We start from the raw sequence: 24,908 nt of genomic DNA, 5'->3' as shown, positions 1-24,908 counted from the left end.
TGTGACCCCAGAGAGACGGGGCTCGTTGATGGCCACGATGATAAATGGTGATGATCATGCTGTAAGATAGGCACAGAAATGGCATCAAAGGGGTTATACGTGTATATACATGCAAACAGCCTATTTTAGCAAACACACAGAGCTTTGGTCAGTGTGGGGCTGTGTCTGTTCCAAAAGTAACTGTAATCGGATGAAAGCATCAGCTAAACTCATTACAAAGTGACTGATTAGACTCAGCAGGGGACAATCCCCCCTGGAGTAATGTAGGGTTAAGGGCCTTGCTCAAGGGCCCAACAGCTATGCGGATCTTATTGTGACTACACTGGGCCTTGAACCACCAACCTTCCAGGTCCCATTCATGTACCTTAGCCCCTAGGCTACAGGCTGCCCCAGTCATGTACCTTAGCCACTAGGCTACAGGCTGCCCCAGTCATGTACCTTAGCCACTAGGCTACAGGCTGCCCCAGTCATGTACCTTAGCCACTAGACTACAGGCTGCCCCAGTCATGTACCTTAGCCACTAGGCTACAGGCTGCCCCAGTCATGTACCTTAGCCACTACTACAGGCTGTCCCAGTCATGTACCTTAGCCACTAGGCTACAGGCTGCCCCAGTCATGTACCTTAGCCACTAGACTACAGGCTGCCCCAGTCATGTACCTTAGCCACTAGGCTACAGGCTGCCCCAGTCATGTACCTTAGCCACTAGGCTACAGGCTGCCCCAGTCATGTACCTTAGCCACTAGACTACAGGCTGCCCCAGTCATGTACCTTAGCCACTAGGCTACAGGCTGCCCCAGTCATGTACCTTAGCCACTAGGCTACAGGCTGCCCCAGTCATGTACCTTAGCCACTAGGCTACAGGCTGCCCTGCTCTTGTACACCCGGACTCATGTAAAATAAAATGGCTGACTCTGTTTGAATGGTGGTAGGGGGACACGCAGGGGGCAGTAGAATCCTGGCGGGGCTCTGCGCGTGTGGTAAACTCAGCGGGTGGCATATCACCTTGGCGCTCCTGGGACAAGGGCACTTTCACCAGGCCACCGAGCTGCTGCTCATTCCCAACATCCTCATACCAGTGACCTGGGAGGTGTTCTGGGTGAAGAGAGCTCTGGGTAATGACACTCAGAACTGTCATTACCCCGAACTCCCCCCACCAATGTGAAAACCTTGCCTTCAGTCAAGCATTGTGTTATTTGTGTTCATGCTTATTTTGTGCTTTGGTTTTCATGTGAGTGAGTGCTGTGTGTGTGTGAGTGCTGTGTGTGTGAGTGAGTGCTGTGTGTGTGTGAGTGCTGTGTGTGAGTGCTGTGTGTGTGAGTGAGTGCTGTGTGTGTGTGTGTGTGTGAGTGAGTGCTGTGTGTGTGAGTGAGTGCTGTGTGTGTGCTGTGAGTGCTGTGTGTGTGAGTGCTGTGTGTGTGTGTGTGAGTGCTGTGTGTGTGTGTGTGAGTGCTGTGTGTGTGTGTGAGTGCTGTGTGTGTGTGTGAGTGAGTGCTGTGTGTGTGTGAGTGCTGTGTGTGTGTGAGTGCTGTGTGTGAGTGCTGTGTGTGTGAGTGAGTGCTGTGTGTGTGAGTGTGTGCTGTGTGTGTGTGTGAGTGCTGTGTGTGTGTGAGTGCTGTGTGTGAGTGCTGTGTGTGTGAGTGAGTGCTGTGTGTGTGTGTGAGTGCTGTGTGTGTGTGAGTGCTGTGTGTGTGTGTGTGAGTGCTGTGTGAGTGAGTGGTGTGTGTGTGTGTGCTGTGTGTGTGAGTGCGAGAGTGAGTGCTGTGTGTGAGTGAGTGAGTGCTGTGTGTGAGTGAGTGAGTGCTGTGTGTGAGTGAGTGAGTGCTGTGTGTGAGTGAGTGAGTGCTGTGTGTGTGAGTGCTGTGTGTGTGAGTGCTGTGTGTGTGAGTGCTGTGTGTGTGAGTGAGTGTGTGAGTGCTGTGTGTGAGTGTGTGAGTGCTGTGTGTGAGTGAGTGAGTGCTGTGTGTGTGTGCGAGTGCTGTGTGTGCGAGTGCTGTGTGTGCGAGTGCTGTGTGTGCGAGTGCTGTGTGTGTGAGTGCTGTGTGAGTGCTGTGTGTGCGAGTGCTGTGTGTGCGAGTGCTGTGTGTGCGAGTGCTGTGTGTGCGAGTGCTGTGTGTGCGAGTGCTGTGTGTGCGAGTGCTGTGTGTGTGCGAGTGCTGTGTGTGTGCGAGTGCTGTGTGTGTGTGTGAGGTGTGTGTGTGAGTGCTGTGTGTGTGAGTGAGTGCTGTGTGTGTGAGTGCTGTGTGTGAGTGCTGTGTGTGTGAGTGCTGTGTGTGAGTGAGTGAGTGCTGTGTGAGTGCTGTGTGAGTGCTGTGTGTGAGTGCTGTGTGTGAGTGAGTGAGTGCTGTGTGTGAGTGAGTGCTGTGTGTGTGTGTGTGTGCGAGTGCTGTGTGTGAGTGAGTGAGTGCTGTGTGTGTGTGTGTGTGCGAGTGCTGTGTGTGAGTGAGTGAGTGCTGTGTGTGTGTGAGTGCTGTGTGTGTGAGTGAGTGAGTGCTGTGTGTGTGTGAGTGCTGTGTGTGTGTGTGTGCGAGTGCTGTGTGTGTGTGTGCGAGTGCTGTGTGCGAGTGCTGTGTGCGAGTGCTGTGTGTGTGTGAGGTGTGTGAGTGCTGTGTGTGTGTGAGGTGTGTGCGAGTGCTGTGTGTGAGTGAGTGAGTGCTGTGTGTGTGAGGTGTGTGTGTGAGTGAGTGCTGTGTGTGAGTGAGTGCTGTGTGTGAGTGAGTGCTATGTGTGTGAGTGCTGTGTGTGTGTGAGTGCTGTGTGTGAGTGCGTGAGTGCTGTGTGTGTGTGTGTGAGTGCTGTGTGTGTGTGAGTGCTGTGTGTGTGTGAGTGCTGTGTGTGTGTGAGTGCTGTGTGTGTGTGAGTGCTGTGTGTGTGAGTGTTGTGTGTGTGTGTGAGTGCTGTGTGTGTGTGAGGTGTGTGAGTGCTGTGTGTGTGTGTGAGATGTGTGAGTGATATGTGTGAGAGTGCTGTGTGTGTGTGTGTGCGAGTGCTGTGTGTGAGTGCTGTGTGTGAGTGCTGTGTGTGAGTGCTGTGTGAGTGTTGTGTGTGTGTGAGGTGTGTGTGTGTGAGTGCTGTGTGTGTGTGTGAGTGCTGTGTGTGTGTGAGGTGTGTGTGTTAGTGCTGTGTGTGTGTGAGGTGTGTTAGTGCTGTGTGTGTGTGTGAGTGCTATGTGTGTGTGAGTGCTGTGTGTGTGAGTGCTGTGTGTGTGAGTGCTGTGTGAGTGAGTGCTGTGTGTTAGTGCTGTGTGTGTGTGTGAGGTGTGTGAGTGCTGTGTGTGTGTGAGGTGTGTGTGTTAGTGCTGTGTGTGTGTGTGTGAGTGAGTGCTGTGTGAGTGAGTGCTGTGTGAGTGCTGTGTGTGTGTGTGTGTGTGAGTGCTGTGTGTGTGTGTGAGGTGTGTGAGTGCTGTGTGTGTGTGAGTGAGTGCTGTGTGTATGAGTGCTGTGTGTATGAGTGCTGTGTGTGAGTGAGTGCTGTGTGTGAGTGCTGTGTGTGAGTGAGTGCTGTGTGTGAGTGAGTGCTGTGTGTGAGTGAGTGCTGTGTGTGTGTGAGTGCTGTGTGTGTGTGAGTGCTGTGTGTGTGTGAGTGCTGTGTGTGTGTGAGTGCTGTGTGTGTGTGAGGTGTGTGAGTGAGTGCTGTGTGTGTGTGTGAGGTGTGTGTGTGAGTGCTGTGTGTGTGAGAGTGCTGTGTGTGTGAGTGCTGTGTGTGAGTGCTATGTGTGTGTGTGTGTGAGTGCTGTCTGTGAGTGCTGTCTGTGAGTGCTGTCTGTGAGTGCTGTGTGTGAGTGAGTGCTGTGTGTGAGTGAGTGCTGTGTGTGAGTGAGTGCTGTGTGTGTGAGTGAGTGCTGTGTGTGTGAGTGAGTGCTGTGTGTGTGAGTGAGTGCTGTGTGTGTGAGTGCTGTGTGTGTGAGTGCTGTGTGTGTGAGTGCTGTGTGTGTGAGTGAGTGCTGTGTGTGTGTGAGTGCTGTGAGTGTTGTGTGTGTGTGAGTGCTGTGTGTGTGTGAGGTGTGTGTGAGTGAGTGCTGTGTGTGTGTGTGAGTGTTGTGTGTGTGAGTGCTGTGTGTGAGTGCTATGTGTGTGTGTGTGTGAGTGCTGTCTGTGTGTGAGTGCTGTTTGTGTGTTGTGTGAGTGCTGTGTGTGTGAGTGCTGCGTGTGTCTGTTGTGTGAGTGTTGTGTGAGTGCTGTGTTAGTGGTACTACTCAGCTGTTGTATTGCGGTCCTCTAAAGGTAGACGTATTGGTCCCTGTCTGAACTCATTTCAAAGGTTAAACTCCACTGAATAGTGAAATAAAGAATATGGAGTATCCAGCTTGTCGAAAGAATCTGTGCGGGGGAGGGCAGAAGTGCTCAGTCATCGCTGATTAGTCGTTGCACATTGCCCCCGCGTTTCGTATTTCCGCGCTGAATCAGAGACCAACGAGGCAAAGCTGTCTGATGGATTGGGAAAGGGAATAAACTTTTGTCAGCAGAGGAGATGTCTCCTTATGGTGTGATTAATGCACGTGGGGCAGTTAAGAGACGTTCGCTTGTAAATGTCTTTTAATGGGATTAAGAGAACTGTTCTTCCTGGAGCAGATGGCCCTGTTCCTCTCCAGACTGAAATGGCACCAGTTCCAATAAATTCTCTGATACGAGCAGATTCCTGGCCAGAAAGTAGGTCAGATGGAGAACAGATTCCTGGCCAGAAAGTAGATCAGATGGAGAACAGATTCCTGGCCAGAAAGTAAATCAGATGGAGAACAGATTCCTGGTGAGAAAGGTTGAATGGCAATTTATTGGCAATTTGGGAAAAACAAGACACGACCCAAAGCCAAATGCTCTTGAAGAGAATCTAGTAAAAACAGATTCCCATTGCCCTGCAGTGGAGTGAGGCGTTTGAAGTGGGCTGGTAGGGATGTTGTGTTCTCCAAAGCCCCTAATTCTGCACTCTTCCTGTCATGTAGGAATGGTGCATCCTCAGGAGCTGACTCTTCAGTGGGTAACACACCTGGAATTCAATCCATCAGCCAGTCACTTACTGTATATTTACAAGTTGTCATGCAGTGCTTCAGTAGGCCGACCCTCGTGAGCACAGTCTTCTGTCTCGGCTTAAGAGCGCCCTGACTGACATAAAGTACAGGTTTGAATCACAGGGAACGGTTGTTGAATGACTGGATAGAAATGTGACTCGAGTCGTTGTTGAAAGGTAAAAAAACGGTTCAGATGTCTTGTTTTTTTTAAAAGCTCGAATTCCGTAACTGAAGACGCCCTGAAGAAGCTCTACCACCTGTTTCATGCTTTTTAGATTTCAGCTCTGGAGTACAGGCAATCTGTCCGACCCTTCTCATCTTCCCCTGAACACTCTTGCGACTGCAAACCTGACAGAAGGTGCTGAGCAGTTAAATTATTCTCCCCAGATAAGCAGCATCTGCCAGCGTCAGAACTGGTTGCTGGTTTTTCCCCAGTCAGGCGACTGGGACTGAGCTCAGATCCTCCAGGAGACACAGCTTCAATTGCTAAAACACACAACATCTGTATTTTCAGTCCCTTGTAAATTAACATTATTTTTGGGTAGGTATGTTCCTAAGGAAAAAGCTAACTTCTTCCCAGTAATGTTTCAACGTACAGTTTTTTCCCCAGCAAATATATGATTACCCACAATCCTTTTTGGTTGCCGTTCTGAGGTTTACGAACATTGCTTGCACTTCCACAGAACACATTGTTTTGCTTTTACTCCGGGTTTGGGAAAGGGCGGGGGGGGGCTGCTTGGTCTATTCCGGGTTTGGGAAAGGGTATATTCCAGGTTTATTCCAGGTTTGGGAAAGGGTATATTCCGGGTTTATTCCAGGTTTGAGAAGGGGGGGGGGGGGCTGCTTGGTTTATTCCAGGTTTGGGAAAGGGTATATTCCGGGTTTATTCCAGGTTTGGGAAAGGGGGGGGAGCTGCTTGGTTTACTCCGGGTTTGGGAAAGGGTATATTCCGGGTTTATTCCAGGTTTGGGAAAGGGTATATTCCGGGTTTATTCCAGGTTTGGGAAAGGGGGGGGAGCTGCTTGGTCTATTCCGGGTTTGGGAAAGGGTATATTCCGGGTTTATTCCAGGTTTGGGAAAGGGTATATTCCGGGTTTATTCCAGGTTTGGGAAAGGGGGGGGGGGGCTGCTTGGTTTACTCCGGGTTTGGGGAAAGGGGGCTGCTTGGTTTACTCCGGGTTTGGGAGAGGGGGCTACTTGGTTTACTCCGGGTTTGGGAAAGGGAGCTGCTTGGTTTACTCTGGGTTTGGGAAAGGGGGGGGAGCTGCTTGGTTTACTCCGGGTTTGGGAGAGGGGGCTGCTTGGTTTACTCCGGGTTTGGGAGAGGGGGCCTCGTCTCACGGAAGAGGAACTGTGTGTCCCGGCAGGTCCCAGGAGAAGGGCTTCTGCCAGCCGTACCGCGGCATCGCCTGCGCCCGCTTCATCGGGAACCGGAGCATCTACGTGGAGTCGCTGCAGATGCAGGGGGAGAGCGAGAACCGCATCACGGGTGAGTTACGCCACACAACCCTGCCCTAACGCCCTGGGGCCGCCCTGTCCATTCATTAACCCTGCCCTAACGCCCTGGAGCCGCCCTGTCCTTAACCCTGCCCTAACGCCCTGTCCTTAACCCTGCCCTAACGCCCTGGAGCCGCCCTGTCCTTAACCCTGCCCTAACGCCCTGGAGCCGCCCTGTCTGTTCATTAACCCTGCCCTAACGCCCTGGAGCCGCCCTGTCCTTAACCCTGCCCTAACGCCCTGGAGCCGCCCTGTCCTTAACCCTGCCCTAACGCCCTGGAGCCGCCCTGTCCTTAACCCTGCCCTAACGCCCTGAAGCCGCCCTGTCTGTTCATTAACCCTGCCCTAACGCCCTGGAGCCGCCCTGTCTGTTCATTAACCCTGCCCTAACGCCCTGGAGCCGCCCTGTCCTTAACCCTGCCCTAACACCCTGGAGCCGCCCTGTCCTTAACCCTGCCCTAACGCCCTGGAGCCGCCCTGTCTGTTCATTAACCCTGCCCTAACGCCCTGGAGCCGCCCTGTCTGTTCATTAACCCTGCCCTAACGCCCTGGAGCCGCCCTGTCCTTAACCCTGCCCTAACGCCCTGGAGCCGCCCTGTCCTTAACCCTGCCCTAACGCCCTGGAGCCGCCCTGTCTGTTCATTAACCCTGCCCTAACGCCCTGGAGCCGCCCTGTCCGTTCATTAACCCTGCCCTAACGCCCTGGAGCCGCCCTGTCCTTAACCCTGCCCTAACGCCCTGGAGCCGCCCTGTCCTTAACCCTGCCCTAACGCCCTGGAGTGGCCCTGTCTGTTCATTAACCCTGCCAGATTTATTCTACTTTCTGCACATCGTGATTAAGACCAAAGACTCAATGGAATGCCAGGTCTTGGATATTAGACACAATATTATAGGCCTACTCTTGAAGGACAGTTCATTTATTTACACATGCTGCGATTATTCTTGTTCATCTTATCGTGTTACAGTATTGAAACGGGCATCAACAATCACACCCAGTATGTCAGTATGCGGTCTGGTAACAGTTACTGAAAATAATGTGCAAAAAAGAAAAACAAAACTGTCAAATTTTAAACCACTATAATTAGTGTGGTTTTGATGGTTTTATCCTGTAACATGGCCCCAGTAATCCTCAGCAAATCTGTAAACACACGTCAGCATGCAGGTACGGGTAATGGTGGCATAAAAGCTCCTTTGGCCAATCAGTCTTTTCTATCAAAGGTGCTCAAATATGGAATACAGTACCATCAGAAGTCCTTACGCACATCAAACAACAAACAACACCTGCGTTTGATGTGTGTAACGATAAAGTGTGAAAAATCAGAGAACACGTTTGTGCCTTTGTCTCTGTCTTGAAATCTGAGCCCAGGCGCATCGGTCCACTAAGAACCACACAGCAGAAAAGACCCGCACTCTGAACCACACAGCAGAAACACCCGCACTCTGGAGCACGCAGCAGAATACCGTGGAGCAAATCTGGAGACGACTTCAGGTTTAAGCAAGATATTGTTATTATCAGGAAAGAAATGCTCAAAATTCACAGCAAACATTTTGGTTGAAGACCTTCACCAGCGTCTCAATGCACAAGCAATAATGGGCCAAATGATGCACTGAAGGGCTCGCCAAAGGAAACACAGAACATGCATTTTGCTCTTATGTGCATTTCATTCTGTTGAATAACTGTAGATTTTATGTTTGGTGCAATTATATTTTATCACAAAAACCTAACTGGAAATTAGCCTGGGGCCTGAACCTTATATTAGGCACATCTGTTTCTTGTTTTTAACGTGGAACGATGTGAAATTACATTGTCCCCAACACATAAAGTAATAATTAGATAAAAATATTGCGGAACGGAATGTCCATAGCTGCAGCATTGTGCTGGGTTCAGTCCCACATGATGTGATGCGTCGGCATGTTCGGCGTTAACAGTAGCTGCTCAGAACGGGCAGCTTCAGCGTGCGTGTAGTGGAGTATGAGTGGAGGGTGAGTCTACAGGGTGAGTCCCCCCCCCCCCCCCCCCCCCGCAGCAGGAGGCAGGAGAGCTCCACGAGATTGTTCCCCTGTGGGGCGGGGAGGTTCATCATTTGCAGTAGTTGGTCATGAGAACATAATAATACGGAATGACGATAGCAGACCCAATTTTACCCATCAAGGCTTGTAATTCACGTAACATAATATAATGACAAGAACAGGCCATTCAGGCCAGCAATGCTCGCTATTTCCCTACAGCTGAAGTATCCAGCACTGTGTCAAGCCTGATCCTTAGAGTTATCTACCGCCTACATAACCTGGCAAACAATCCCACGCTGTGTCAATAAAACCTCCTGCTGTCTGTGCAGAATTTACCTTTTGCCAATTCCCCCTTCATGAAAATCCCGTGCGAGTAAACCGGCACTGTGTCCGTTTTGTTTTCTTTGTTCAGTCAAATCACCAGAATGATTTCCCTTAGTTCTTAGAGGAATTTAGGAAATGTGGGTCTGCTGATCTTATACTGTGTGTTTAAAAAAAAAAAAACTTATTTCAGTGACCACTAGGTTGGTGTGCTGTGTAACCTTAAAGTTTAAGTTTAAGTTTGCTCAGATCTGTTGCTTAAATTTAGTCTAAAAACGCAAAGCTCCAAAGCCATTTCAAGTTTTTGTGTGGCTTTAGCAGTGCTAACACCTGGATGAGAATGCTAATCTCTAGCAGGGAATGCGATTCCCACTCTGACTCTCTGTGTGTCCCTCCTCCAGGGAAAACTGCCATAATTCCTTGCTTAGGGCTCAATGACGCAACATCCACGCGGTTCTCCGTCGAAGGCCGCCGGAGTGTGTCAAAACAAAGCCGTTCCTTCGCCGTCTTCTAGAAACGGAAGGGCGTACTCGGCCGCGCGAGACGGCTGTGCCATCTGCACTCGCGTCGTCGGGCGACCGGGGCGGCCGGAGCAGTCGGTTCTGACCGGTTCGCTTTACTCTCCGAAAGCTCCTCTCGCGCTAACATAGCTGAGGTTCCCCGCCTTCCTCTTCTGGCGTAGAGTAGCAGCGAAGATTTATAGATAGAGCCATAAAGATACCATTCATTTCTGAGTAAAAACATATGGAAATCGAAATGCAGCTAAAATGAGTCTGGAGGAAATTGTTCTGCTACATATTTTCATTTAGTCTATGTAATATTTGTTTTCTTGTTTATATCAGATCGGCAAAATTATGACCCTTTAAAACGGTTTCCTTTGAGCTTTTGGACGACAGTGAGCTGTGAAAACTGCAACGGATGCCAAGTTCATTTGGTATTAGTGTGAATAAACTAACAGAAAAAAAATCCAACATAGACGTTAGCTAGAATGAATTTGGGAATTCAAACATTGTTGTCTTTTGTGTGCAATGCTCGCGGAATTCTTATTAGCGCACACGGCGCTGCCACGCAGTCCGTCAGCCGTCAGCCCAAGTCATTCTACTGAAGTCATGTTTGGCCTCACTCTCTCAGGAAATTGGGTTTATTTAATTTAATTACTTTTATTCACATGTAATCTTCCAACAGAGAACAGATTGTCTTTATCTCCATTGGAAACTGTATAAACAGAAACGAGTTCTGTTTCCATTCACCTCCCTTAATCTGCCCCATGTTAAAATCGGCAGATGCGCCCGATAGCGTAATGTGTACACGCGTTCTTATCGCGCAGACATTAATATTTATGTTCGGACATTTACATATAGGTTAGGGCCTGTGGCATATTGCAATGTTCAAGCAAGACAAGCCCAGTGTTTAAGTTACAGAGATCTATGTGTAAGACTCCAGACGCGTTTTCGCTGGGGGAAAATATGCAGTGTTTGCACAGTGTCCTGCGTAATATGAACAGTTTGACTGGTACGCGCAGGAGCGGTTTAGACTGTAGTGCCAGAGTTATTTCCCTTCAGTCAGCCTACTTCGGGTCCAGCCTTGTGACGGGGACGGCGTTGCGCATTTCCACAGAAATCTCTTTGCCAAGTACCCTGAGTGTGTCCCCTACCTGCAGCCAAAAGAGCAAATCCGTTCAGTGAGAACTAAACTAAACCAGAAGGAAATGATCAATGGTTAGTCTTGGTAGTCATTTGGAACCATGAATTGTTAATACACTGTGCAGTACCCTGATTGAATAATGTTGCAATGTAGTAAATAGACTAATAAATTATGTAAAAGTGTACTATTATAATATGCTTGACTGGGACCCCGGAAGGTTGGTGGTTCAAGCCCTGGTGTAGCCACAATAAGATCAGTGCAGCTGTTGGGCCCCTGAGCAAGGCCCTTAACTTCACACTGCTCCAGGGGGATCGTCCCCTGCTTAGTCTAATTCACTTTAGGTAAAAACGTCAGAGAAATTACTGTAGTGTAATATAGTGTAATGTTGTATAATGTGATGCAGTGTAGTGTAATGTAATATAGTGTAATGTTGTATAATGTGATGTAGTGTAGTGTAATGTAATATAGTGTAATGTTGTATCATGTGATGTAGTGTAATATAGTGTAATGTTGTATAATGTGATTTAGTGTAGTGTAATAGTGTAATGTTGTATAATGTGATGTAGTGTAGTGTAATGTAATATAGTGTAATGTTGTATAATGTGATGTAGTGTAATGTAATATAGTGTAATGTTGTATAATGTGATGTAGTGTAATGTAATATAGTGTAATGTTGTATAATGTGATGTAGTGTAGTGTAATGTAATATAGTGTAATGTTGTATAATGTGATGTAGTGTAATGTAATATAGTGTAATGTTGTATAATGTGATGTAGTGTAGTGTAATGTAATATAGTGTAATGTTGTATAATATGATGTAGTGTAGTGTAATGTAATATAGTGTAATGTTGTATAATGTGATGTAGTGTAATATAGTGTAATGTTGTATAATGTGATGATCTCATTCAGGGTTTTAATTGGTCCCTCCCTCCCACAGCGGCCTTCACCATGATTGGCACCTCCACGCACCTATCGGATCAGTGCTCTCAGTTCGCCATCCCGTCGTTCTGCCACTACGTGTTCCCGCTGTGTGAGGAGGGGGGGGCGCGGGGGCCCCGGCGCCGGCAGCTGTGCCGGGACGAGTGTGAGGCGCTGGAGAGCGAGCTGTGCCAGGCGGAGTACGCCATCGCCCGGTCCGACCCGCTCATCCTCATGCAGCTGGAGCTGCCCGCCTGCAGGCTCCTCCCCCACGTCGGGTCACCTGACGCCGCGTCCTGCATGCGCATCGGCGTGCCCCTCGACCGGCTGCAGAAATGTAGGCTCCGCCCCCGACCGCCACACACCCAATCACACGCCTCTATAAGGCTGCAGAAATGTAGGCTCCGCCCCCGACCGCCACACACCCAATCACACACCTCTATAAGGCTGCAGAAATGTAGGCTCCGCCCCCGACCGCCACACACCCAATCACGCACCTCTATAAGGCTGCAGAAATGTAGGCTCCGCCCCCGACCGCCACACACCCAATCACACACCTCTATAAGGCTGCAGAAATGTAGGCTCCGCCCCCGACCGCCACACACCAAATCACACACCTCTATAAGGCTGCAGAAATGTAGGCTCCGCCCCAACCGCCACACACCCAATCACACACCTCTATAAGGCTGCAGAAATGTAGGCTCCGCCCCCGACCGCCACACACCCAATCACACACCTCTATAAGGCTGCAGAAATGTAGGCTCCGCCCCCGACCGCCACACACCCAATCACACACCTCTATAAGGCTGGATACATGTAGGCTCCGCCCCCGACCGCCACACACCCAATCACACACCTCTATAAGGCTGCAGAAATGTAGGCTCCGCCCCCGACCGCCACACACCCAATCACACACCTCTATAAGGCTGCAGAAATGTAGGCTCCGCCCCCGACCGCCACACACCCAATCACACACCTCTATAAGGCTGGATACATGTAGGCTCCGCCCCCAACCGCCACACACCCAATCACACACCTTTATAAGGCTGCAGAAATGTAGGCTCCGCCCCCGACTGCCACACACCCAATCACACACCTCTATAAGGCTGCAGAAATGTAGGCTCCGCCCCCGACCGCCACACACCCAATCACACACCTCTATAAGGCTGGATAAATGTAGGCTCCGCCCCCGACCGCCACACACCCAATCACACACCTCTATAAGGCTGCAGAAATGTAGGCTCCGCCCCCGACCGCCACACACCCAATCACACACCTCTATAAGGCTGCAGAAATGTAGGCTCCGCCCCCGACCGCCACACACCCAATCACACACCTCTATAAGGCTGCAGAAATGTAGGCTCCGCCCCCGACCACCACGCACCCAATCACACACCTCTATAAGGCTGCAGAAATGTAGGCTCCGCCCCCGACCGCCACACACCCAATCACACACCTCTATAAGGCTGCAGAAATGTAGGCTCCGCCCCCGACCACCACGCACCCAATCACACACTGCACTCCACTGACTCCTCCATGACACTGAATCACACACTGCACTCCACTGACTCCTCCATGACACTGAATCACACACTGCACTCCACTGACTCCTCCATTACACTGAATCACACACTGCACTCCACTGACTCCTCCATTACACTGAATCACACTGCACTCTGCATTTGGGGTTTCCTGCTGTCTTGCAGTTGTTGGCAGAAATGAGGGGATTGTCTTCCCCAGCGTAAGTGAAGCGTGTCGCTTGAGCAGATATTTCCAGGAATGGGGATAAATATGTTAACAGCTTGTTATGTTTCAATGCATCTTTTTAACCATATTATCTGTGGGCAGATCAATTTACCGTCAAAAATGGATTTTAGCGTGAAGTTGACCCTTGACCCCAGATCGGCCAACACTACATTTTTTACACGCAACCCGTTCATTTTTCAAATGCAGCGTGACGGTGCTGTCAGCGCTAAACTCAGACGCCTCCACACACCCAATCACACGCCTTTATGATGCTGCAGAAATGCAGGCTCCGCCCCTGACCACCTCCATGCACCCAATCACACACCTTTATGATGCTGCAGAAATGCAGGCTCCGCCCCTGACCACCTCCATGCACCCAATCACACACCTTTATGATGCTGCAGAAATGCAGGCTCCGCCCCTGACCACCTCCATGCACCCAATCACACGCCTTTATGATGCTGCAGAAAATACCCAGGGGTGGGATTTAGTTTTTTTTTGTTTTTGTTTTTTAATAACAAGGGGCAACTGCGCACCAGCACTGTCTGAAAGACGCTGCCCCCCCTCCCCCAGAGACGGAATGTGTGGGGGGGGGGGGGAGCAGGGGGTTAAGCAGGGGTGGGTTCAGTCTAACAGCAGGGGGCTTTGCCTTGTGAATAATGCATCTGAAGCACTTACAGGCAGCGTTTGTGAAAGTGCAAATGGCTCTGAGATGGTCCTCAGAGTCCCCTGGGTGCTCATGCGTGTTTCTGCAGAAAAAGGGGATCCATTCACTGCTTGCTTCAGTCTCATGCCAGAGAATGTTTCATGTGGTGAATCCTTTCTTGATAAATTAAAGAGTTAAGATTTGTATTTGCTTCTTTCAAAAGGTGAAGGATGCATTGCAGTTAGTGGGCTACATTACAGTTAGCTTGAGCCTACTTTTTAACATACTGCTCCTCAGTAGGAAAGATTCCTCTGTTAATTGTTGACTTATGTTCTGGTTGCACAGAACGATATCTGCGACAGAAAATCTGTAATTTCACTCCTGACCATTCTGCATCTCCTTTATCTGGAGCGCCCTCTAGTGGACATTGTTGTTATATCTAGTGGAATTTGCCTACTTGAACTTTTTAAATCAATGTTTAAGTTCACAATTCACTTAATTTATAGAAGAGCCCTGATGTAGCCACAATAAGATCAGCACAGCTGTTGAGCCCTTGAGCAAGGCCTGTATTGCTCCAGGGGACGCAAACATTGCCGCTTGCTTAGTGTAATCAATTGTAAATCGCTTTGGATAAAAGTGTCAGTGAAATGAATGCGATGTAAAAGTGGACAGAGGAGAGTAGCTGACAGGTGAGGTCGGATGCGTGACGCTGATTGAAGCCCTTATTTGGTGCGTGCGCGCCAGACTCTCCCCCAGACCACCGGTGCTATAACGGGAGTGGAGCGGATTATCGGGGGACAGAGAGCAGCACGAAGTCGGGGCTGCATTGCCAGCCCTGGAGCTCGCAGTACCCCCACAGCCACCACCTCACCTTCGCTGACTTCCCCGAGCTCCGGGGGGGGCACAACTTCTGCCGCAACCCCGGGGGGCAGATGGAGGCGCCCTGGTGCTTCACCACCGACAAGCGGCAGAGGGTGGACCTGTGCGACATCCGGCCCTGCAGTGAGTACCGACCGCCCCGGCAACGCCCCGGCAACGCCCCGGCAACGCCCTGGCAACGCCCTGGCAACTGCCTGGCAACACTGTTATACACCCCGGCAACGGCCCGGCAACCCTGTGACACGCATGTTATATGCCCAGTTTAGGGGTGTGGCTAGTGGTCCAGGGGGTGTGGTGTTTCAGGGGGTAAACAGCAAGGGGGTATTTCACTTCATTTGTAATTACCCTTTAGACACCAGTCAGCTTCCTGCAGATTAACTTGTTCAAATGTGTTCTGATTTTTCCTGCTTCTAAAGAGTTAAAGTGTTTTCACATGCTTATCTGACACATCTGGTTTCTGTCTTTATGACCATCACGGTTTTCCTTCTGTCAGCAAACTCATCTGCGAATGTTATTATTTTACATAATTAAGATTAATCGGCTGTTCAGAGGCCACACCGTGTCTGGTTTAAAAGGCATGACGTCAACCAAAATATTTTAAATAATATCTTTTAACGATTTCATCTTGTTCCTGCATCCTGTAGCCACTCATACGTCTCTCAGCTTACAGCAGATAGCTATGAGGTGATGTCAGACCAGATCACTATTCAGATAATTACCAGCTCAGTCAGAGCTAATTAAGATAATTAACAACTAATTTAACAAAAGCCAGTGCACACAAACATGCTGCCAACACCAGCGCTGTCAGTTAAAGTACAGCTCTTAAACATTCACGCAGAACTCAGCGTACATACTGCTCCTCAGCGTACATGAACCGACACTTTATAATTTAAAATATATGTTTTTTGTGATTCCTTAAAAGGTTAAAAAAGAACCCCCGCACAGTTTTGCCATGTTGAACAGAGGTGATTTCAGGTGAACAGAGGTGATTACAGGTGAACAGAGGTGATTTCAGGTGAACGACGGCCTGTAGCGTAGTGGTTAAGGTAAAGGACTGGGACACACAAGGTTGGTGGTTCTAATCCCGGTGTAGCCACAATAAGATCCGCACAGCCGTTGGGCCCTTGAGCAAGGCCCTCAACCCTGCATTGCTCCAGGGGAGGATTGTCTCCTGCTTAGTCTAATCAACTGTACGTTGCTCTGGATAAGAGCGTCTGCCAAACGCCAATAATGTAATGTAATGTGAACAGAGGTGATTAGAGGTGTTGAATGCTGATGAAAACGTGACCTGTGTCTGCAGAGCCCCCGGAGAACCTGAAGAAGGAGATCCTGTACATCCTGGTGCCCAGCATCGCCATCCCGCTGGTCATCGCCTGCCTGTTCTTCCTGGTGTGCATGTGCCGTAACAAGCAGAAGGAGTCCTCCGACACGCCCCCCCGACGCCAGCTCTCCTCCTCCCCCAGCCAGGACGTGGAGCTGCCCCTGCTCAGCCCCCACAAGCACCAGGTAACCTCTGACCTCTGACCCCTAACCTCTCACCCTGACCCTAACCCCTCACTCTTACCCCTAACCCCCTCACCCTGACCCATAACCCTCTAACCCTGACCCATAACCCTCGATCCCTTTCCCTGACTCCTAACCCCTCACTCTGACCCACACCTGACCCCTAACCATGCTCAGCCCCCACAAGCACCAGGTAACCCCTGACCCTGACCCACACCTGACCCCTAACCCTGCTGAGCCCCCACAAGCACCAGGTAACCTCTGACCTCTGACCCCTAACCCCTCACCCTGACCCTAACCCCTCACTCTTACCCCTAACCCCCTCACCCTGACCCATAACCCTCTATCCCTATCCCTAACCTCTGACTCCTAACCCTGACCCATAACCCTCGATCCCTATCCCTGACTCCTAACCCCTCACTCTGACCCACACCTGACCCCTAACCATGCTCAGCCCCCACAAGCACCAGGTAACCCCTGACCCTGACCCACACCTGACCCCTAACCCTGCTGAGCCCCCACAAGCACCAGGTAACCTCTGACCTCTGACCCCTAACCCCTCACCCTGACCCACACCTGACCCCTAACCCTGCTCAGCCCCCACAAGCACCAGGTAACCTCTGACCTCTAACCCCTAACCTCCTATCCCTAACCCCTCACTCTTACCCCTAACCCCCTATCCCTAACCTCTGACCCCTAACCCCTCACCCTGACCCACACCTGACCCCTAACCCTGCTCAGCCCCCACAAGCACCAGGTAACCTCTGACCCCTGACCCCTGACCATGACCCACACCTGACCCCTAACCCTGCTCAGCCCCCACAACCACCAGGTAAACTACCCCCCCATCAGGTAACCTCTAACCCCTCACCCCTAACCCCCTAACCCTGACCCACACCTGACCCCTCACCCCCCCCCAGACCCCACAAGCACATGTTAACCCCTCTAGCAGGTACAAATAAAACTGAATTGAATAGTTTTTCCCTCTCCCCCATCCCTCGTCCTTTCTACTCAGTTCAATTGTATTGATGAAATTTCACCAAATGTAAATATTCACGTATTGGCATCTTTAAGATATCCTAAGAGTGAACTGGGCACTGTGTCTGCCCCCCCCCCCCCCCCCCCCCCCCCCAGGCGAAGCTGCGGGAGATAAACCTGTCTGCGGTGCGCTTCATGGAGGAGCTGGGCGAGGACCGCTTCGGGAAGGTGTTCAAGGGCCACCTGTACGGCACGGCGCCCGGGGAGCACACGCAGGTGGTGGCCATCAAGACGGTGAAGGACAAGGACGAGGGCACGCTGCGGGAGGAGTTCCGTCACGAGGCCCTGCTTCGCTCCCGCCTGCAGCACCCCAACATCGTGTGCCTGCTGGGCGTGGTCACCAAGGAGCAGCCCATGAGCATGGTGTTCAGCTTCTCCGGCCCGGGCGACCTGCACGAGTTCCTGGTCATGCGCTCGCCGCACTCCGACGTGGGCAGCTCGGACGACGACAGGACGGTGCGCTCGGCGCTGGAGCAGTCCGACTTCCTGCACGTGGTCACGCAGGTGGCCGCCGGGATGGAGTACCTGTCCAGCCACCACGTGGTGCACAAGGACCTGGCCACGCGCAACGTCCTGGTCTGCGACAAGCTCAACGTCAAGATCCTGGACCTGGGGCTCTTCCGCGACGTCTACTCCGCCGACTACTACAAGCTGCCGGGCAGCGGCAGCCCGTTCCCCATCCGCTGGATGTCCCCGGAGGCCATCGCCTACGGGAAGTTCTCCACCGACTCGGACATCTGGTCGTACGGCGTGGTGCTGTGGGAGATCTTCAGCTACGGGCTGCAGCCGTACTGCGGCTACTCCAACCAGGACGTGATGGAGCTGGTCCGCAGCCGGCAGGTGCTGCCCTGCCCGGACGACTGCCCCGCCTGGATCTACACGCTGATGCTGGAGTGCTGGAGCGAGTTCCCGGCGCGGAGGCCCCGCTTCAAGGACATCCACGGCCGGCTGAGGGCCTGGGAGAGCCTGGCCAACTACAACAGCTCCGCCCAGGCCTCGGGCACCAGCAACACCACCCAGACCAGCTCGCTGAGCACCAGCCCCGTCAGCAACATGAGCGCCACGCGCTACACCGGCCCCAAGCCCAAGCCCTTCCCCCAGCCGCAGTTCCTCCCCATGAAGGGCCCGATGAGGCCCATGGTGCCCCCTCCCCAGCTCTACATCCCGGTGAACGGCTACCAGCCCATGCCGGCCTACCCGTACCTGCAGAACTTCTACCCCATGCAGCTGCCCATGCCCATGGCGGCCCCGGCGGGGCACCCCGCACACGGCCACGCCCCGCCCAAGGCGGGGTCGCACCACAGCGGGAGCGGCTCCACCAGCACCGGCTACGTCACCACGGCGCCCTCCAACGGCTCCGGCACGGAGCGGGCCAACCTGCTGCTGGACGACGGCAAGGGGGCGGGGCCCGCGGAGGACGGGGGCGGGGCCGACAGGGCCTCCCAGGCCGGTCTCCACGGAGACGACCGCTCCTCCGTCCCCGAGACGGAGCTGCTGGGGGACACCGACACCCCCCCCACAGAGGACCCCGATATTCACATGGACGCATAGAGTGGGGAGGGCCGGGGTGACCTGCCCTGGTTTTATTTTATTTTAATTTTTTTTGGGGGGGGCTAACATGGACCATTTTTTTTAATTTTATCTTTCTTTTTTATTTTTAAGAGCTAAGCCTGCCTTTTGAGATGAGAGGCGTTTTTCAATAGAGTACAGCAGCTTCTTTTTTTTGTTTCAAAGTGAAGGGAATGCATTTTTGCTTTAAAAAAAATGTATGAAGAGACCAATAAATGATTGTTATTTATGGGTCGGGTTTTGAGGTCACTGGTGCGGAGACTCACCGGCAGTGTTTGAGGTTGGAATCTATCCCCTCCCGGCTTTGGAATTTAGAGACTGTGAAAGTTGCTCGTCACTGACTGAAGAATCGCGTTTTTTTCGTCCCCCGAACCCCCCAGCTTGGAGTGAGCGCTAGCCCCGTTAGCGCCGGACAGTGTTCTCCAATGAGAAGGTGTTGCAAAGCCTCGCAGAAGAATTCGTTTTCTTACTGTTGCTGTGCAACATGAAGCCGGACTTTGTCGCCAGGATTCCTGAAGTTCAATTCATGTTCTTTTTTTTTCTTCTTTTTTTCTTTTTAACAATTCCTGGTACGTGAGAAAAATATATACTGTGGTTTTTAAGGCGCGAGAGACAGAACTATTTTGTTGTTTTTAAAATACATGGTCGCATTTACAAAGAAATTACCCCAGAGTTGTTTAACCTCGGGGTATAGGATCACACACCTGCGCTGGACCGTTCAAAATTCGCTGAGTCCTGGCTCAACGGACAATGAGAGACTAGAATGGAGGGACGGCCATTTTGTGTCTACGGATACACCGCTAACGATGCTTTTTGCGAAGAGGACTCTTCAACCGATTAAATTATCTGCGAACTTTCTTTCCAAACACGTAGCTACACGTAACCTGCGTGGAGTTGAATGGGGTACACTGCAGACGGCAACACGGTCTCCAAATCACACACGGAAATGCGTGAAGGTATTATTATGCTTCATACGACATCGCTTAAAGGTAATTGATATTACTGGATTTTATTCTTTTTTTAAGTCCCCTGTTGTAAAGAATTTGTAATTTATGTAAATGTTTTTTTTTAAAATAGCTCCTCCTGAAGAACAGACCGTTTTAAACACTGCTCACTGTGTAGCCCGCGGTATTACCGCCTCTGTGTCCTAGCAACAAGGTACCTGCTATTATTGGAGGATTTTTGTAAAGCTCGCGGAAGTGATTGTCTTCTTTTATAACTATAGCAACCGTTATCCATATATTGTGCACATCCAGCCACATGGAGTCCAATAAAATGATACATTATTGAAAAAAAAATCTTGGATTTGAGTTATTTGTAAACCGTTTTAATCTTCTGTTCAAGGTTTGTGAACTGATCTACTGACACACACACACACACACTCCATAATGCACCCACACACTGATACTGACACACACACACACACACTACATCATTTGTTTACTTTTCAGTTGATGACTTTAAACACCTTTCATATCTTTATTTCCGTTGTCTCCCCTTGTGGTTGAAACCAGTCGGCCTGTGACTTTTTCAGTTATTGGCACCCCTGGTTTATAACACCCCCAGCCAGGAGTCTTAATTTATAAGGTTAAAGAACACACTTAGAAGGATATTTGACCTTTCAGAATCGTTGATATCGTTGGGTTTGTGTTCATGAACCCCCCTCTTCAGTTGGGACCCCAGGTATGTAATGTGATTGAAGTCTGGAGACAGAGATGGCCATTGCAGAACGTGGATGTTGACTTCGCTTCAGCGTGTCTGCCTGCATTTTGATGTGTGTTTGGAGTGGTTTTTAATGTATGTTTGGAGTCATTGTTCTCCTGGAAAAATCTACCTTTTGTTTATTGCACTCAGTAAGGGCTGTCTTAGTGCCACCTTGGTGCCTTGCATGTCAGCCAATCGCCGTCGGAGTGTGTGTGTGTGAGTGTGAGTGTGTGAGTGTGAGTGTGAGTGTGAGTGTGAGTGTGAGTGTGTGTGAAAGGGTGAATGAGAAGCATGACCTGCACGGCGCTTTGGATAAAGGCGCTATATAAGGCTTTACCCATCCAAAGGCTGTTGGTATGGAGGTTCCACTTTATGGTTCTTTTTGAGACTTGGTGACCCCAAGATGCAACCGAACTCTGAAAGTCTTGGGCTCTTTATGGCCTCTCTCGCCATCCATGGGTCAAAGTGCACCTGCATCCTCTTCCTGGCAAGTTGGCAACCGTTCCACACATTTTACATTTATTATTTATTTATTGACGTTTAACCTTTACGCATTTTTTGCACCCATTACCCGACTTGTGATGGTCAATTACCGCCTGTCTCTTTTGAATTGACAGTACTTTGGATTTTCCCAAGCTGATGGTTGATTATGCTTGTTACCTCATGTTTATACTCCAGGAAGTGATGGAATGACACAATGTAGTTAATTTAGACTGAGATTAACTAAATTAAGTCAAATGTTATTAACAATTATTGTAAATGAAATAATAAATTTGGCAAAATAAAATTGGGAAAGTTTCTCATATATATATGTATATATATACAGTCAGGTCCATAAATATTGGGACATCGACACAATTCTCATCTTTTTGGCTCTATACACCACCACAATGGATTTGAAATGAAACGAACAAGATGTGCTTTAACTGCAGACTTTCAGCTTTAATTTAGGGTATTAGGGTAATAGGGTATTTACATCCAAATCAGGTGAACGGTGTCGGAATTACAACAGTTTGTATATGTGCCTCACACTTTTTAATGGACCAAAAGTAATGGGACAATTGGCTGCTCAGCTGTTCCATGGCCAGGTGTGTGTTATTCCCTCATTATCTCATTTACAAGGATCAGATAAAAGGTCTAGAGTTCATTTCAAGTGTGCTATTTGCATTTGGAATCTGTTGCTGTCAACTCTCAATATGAGATCCAAAGAGCTGTCACTATCAGTGAAGCAAGCCATCATTAGGCTGAAAAATCTAAACAAACCCATCAGAGAGATAGCAAAAACATTAGGTGTGGCCAAATCAACTGTTTGGAACATTCTTAAAAAGAAAGAACACACCGGTGAGCTCAGCAACACCAAAGGACCCGGAAGACCACGGAAAACAACTGTGGTGGATGACAGAAGAATTATTTCCCAGGTGAAGAAAAAACCCTTCACAACAGTTGGCCAGATCAAGAACACTCTCCAGGAGGTAGGTGTATGTGTGTCAAAGTCAACAATCAAGAGAAGACTTCACCAGAGTGAATACAGAGGGTTCACCACAAGATGTAAACCATTGGTGAGCCTCAAAAACAGGAAGACCAGATTAGAGTTTGCCAAACAACATCTAAAAAAGCATCCTATGGACAGATGAGACAAAGATCAACTTGTACCAGAATGATGGGAAGAGAAGAGTATGCAGAAGGAAAGGAACTGCTCATGATCTAAAACATACCACCTCATCAGTGAAGCATGGTGGTGGTATGGCATGGGCATGTATGGCTGCCAATGGAACTGGTTCCCTTGTATTTATTGATGATGTGACTGCTGACAAAAGCAGTAGGATGAATTCTGAAGTGTTTTGGGCAATATTATCTGCTCATATTCAGCCAAATGCTTCAGAACTCATTGGACGGTGCTTCACAGTGCAGATGGACAATGACCCGAAGCATACTGCGAAAGCATATTTATATATGCTACCTTTTTTTAACCACGGTGCCAATAATTCTGGAGCCCACTGTACTTACACATATGCCATTACCAGTGTGTTTAAAATAAATTATCATACTCCAATCATTAAAACTAAATGTTAAAATCTGTTGATTTTTTTTACACAGATCGACTATTATGTTGGAGTTTGATTCCCTGGATAACTTAATCTTGGCATCTTTACTTTTTGTATGTGTGACAAGTTACTGTAAGTTACTGTAAATGCAATATTAGTCAATAAAAAGTTTTTTATTTATTTATATTTACTCTTGAGATCTTACAAGAGAGCCCTGATTACAGAAGTTAAAATACGTGCAAAATATACAGAATAATTAACAGAAAAGAAAGAGTTGAATGTAATGAGAATGGAATGAGTCAATCTTAGCAAATTTGCTCCATATTTAAATTTATATAACATTTTACATTTTATGTCTAATTAGATGCTTAAAAGCTGCTTTCAGATAGTTATGGCAAGACGATTTTGAATTGAAGATAATGCATCATTGAACTGAATTTAAATTACTGTTGATGAATCGCTATTCGTTTCAGTTGAGAGTTGATTTAACACATTTTACCAAGTCTGTTCACTGTATATAATCACTGTATATATTGACTAAACCCACGTGGTAGAGTAATTTCTTTATACCACAGACTTCCAGAAGAGCCAGCACATCGCGCAATTAGCAGCGGCTTCGGGTGTCCAGGTGCGTAACTTGCCTTGCGATCGGAGTGAAGCCACGCCGTAGGTTTGCTTGAATCAGCGTTTCATCTTAAGTATAGCTAATGTGTAAGACACCTTGCAAGCAGTTTACCCTGTAACAAAACGCATTGATATGTTACATTTGAACATAATATTTCTTATTTGACACAAAGAATGTAACTATTGGAATGACTAGTAGGGTTATAAGGAACCTTTGTTTCAGTTACGATATCATATAGTTTAAAATCTGGAGTTAAGAGCACTGAAGTCGAATTATCCTGCAGTTCAGTATTTGGAATGTACTTTTAAGTTTAAACCCAGTGTTATTGTATTTGTTATTGACCCTGCGCGACCAATGGTAACGCAACTTTGAGTCTTTTCTCTTACAGTGGTATGTTAAGGTCTCAAAAGAAAACGGCTAAACCAATCAAGAGCTGAGCAAAAAAAAATAGATCTAGCTAAACCAATCAAATATGAAATATGAGTTTCATTGCCTTCAACTACCACTAAATGCCAAGGTTTGCAAGAGGCGTGACAAAGGACCAAAGAAATGTGTCTGTAGTTTTCCACATAGTGCCACAATTCGTTACTGTATACGAGTAAAGGGTACGGTTTCCAGGGTAAATAATGAACGCGGAGCTTCACGCGCAGGTGTCCGGTGTTGCGTACGGTCTCCGCCGCGGGGTGAGAGGGACGCTCGAGGACAGCGAGAATTTTGCCGTTCCCAGTTTTTCGACCAGCTCCTGTTACCCCCTTCAATCTTGTCACGAATTAGGCGGCCGGGAAAGTCCGAGTGGACCGTACCAGCTATGTGCGAAAACCCTCCTTGGGTTAAGGTGGACACCCTCTGGTGAGTGCCCTGGCGGAGCGAGGCGGAAAAAAGAGTTAACGCCGGTGGAGCAGAAGGACAGCAGTTACTGGATAAAACGAAGAAGAAATAACGAGGCGGCAAGAAGGTCGAGACAGCGCCGGCGGACTGAGGAGATTCTCCTGGAGACGCGCGCCGTCGAACTTCTCCGCGAGAACGAAAAACTGAAGGCGACGCTTTCGGCCGTGCAGTATCGCCTCACTCCTGCGGCAGACCACCGCGAAGTCTCGTCCGACAGACTGATCGCCAAGGATTGCTTTCATTACCCAACAAGAAATCAGCCATTAAGTCATAACTATGAAGTTTCCAAAGATTTATTTTGTGACAGATTTGCATATCTTGCGACTCGTCCCGCCCCTCCTCCGCACTTTGATTCATATCGCACTTTTTCTTTAAACGCCGCGTCTAGTGTCTCACCCGTCGCCCCCCCTGTTAATGTCGGTTCTTTCGCAGCCACACTGCGTAATCCGGTAGCCGCCCGGCAAAAGAACGAAAACCAGAACAGAAATGCCGCTCCCCGCCGGGAGGACGCCGGGCATCACGACGTGCCTGCCACGTTTCATTTCCAACAGCAAGGATACAAATTATTTCAAGGTATGGAAACGACGTCTCATTCACGTTATCCAGAGTCCGCGTCAAGCAGCCGATTGGGTTCGTGCAAGAATGGTGCGCGAGGTCCAGGGATGCTCGAGCAAATTACATCCAATAGCAACACAAATCAGTCGCGCGCATCCTCTCGGCAAGAATGCTGCATGGTTGGTTCCAATTGCTGGGGAAACGAGGTTAAAGACAAACTGCCAGCGCCGAAAGCACAGGAATCGGGAACACCGATAACACAGGGACCAGGAGCGCTGGTGTCGTTTTTACCGCACAAACTAAGATTCAAAGCCACC

General features: G+C 49.4%; 1 protein-coding gene across 1 annotated transcript; it reads left to right on the top strand.

Annotated features, from left to right (window-relative positions):
* The first annotated feature begins 920 nt into the window (after nt 1-920).
* ror2 (receptor tyrosine kinase-like orphan receptor 2) lies at nt 921-20,066 on the top strand. The gene is made up of 6 exons (XM_061262201.1): nt 921-1,113; nt 6,295-6,492; nt 11,413-11,730; nt 14,530-14,787; nt 15,965-16,170; nt 17,302-20,066. Exons 1-6 carry the CDS (start codon nt 921-923, stop codon nt 18,754-18,756), a joined length of 2,628 nt encoding a protein of 875 aa, XP_061118185.1. The 3' UTR covers nt 18,757-20,066.
* The last annotated feature ends 4,842 nt before the right edge of the window (nt 20,067-24,908 follow it).

This window comes from Conger conger, chromosome 12 (assembly GCF_963514075.1).
Source record: "Conger conger chromosome 12, fConCon1.1, whole genome shotgun sequence".
In the NCBI taxonomy this organism is placed as follows: domain Eukaryota; kingdom Metazoa; phylum Chordata; class Actinopteri; order Anguilliformes; family Congridae; genus Conger; species Conger conger.
Note: the sequence above shows the minus strand (reverse complement) of the source record. Positions and strands in the feature narration are given on the sequence as shown.

Excerpts from the sequence above, each read along its gene's own strand:
- ror2 (XM_061262201.1), top strand. The coding sequence starts at position 921 with ATGGTGGTAGGGGGACACGCAGGGGGCAGTAGAATCCTGGCGGGGCTC. Across the intron at positions 1,114-6,294 it reads CTGGGTGAAGAGAGCTCTGG|AGGGGGCTGCTTGGTTTACT; the intron begins GTAATGACACTC and ends CGGGTTTGGGAG. Across the intron at positions 14,788-15,964 it reads GTGCGACATCCGGCCCTGCA|AGCCCCCGGAGAACCTGAAG; the intron begins GTGAGTACCGAC and ends CTGTGTCTGCAG.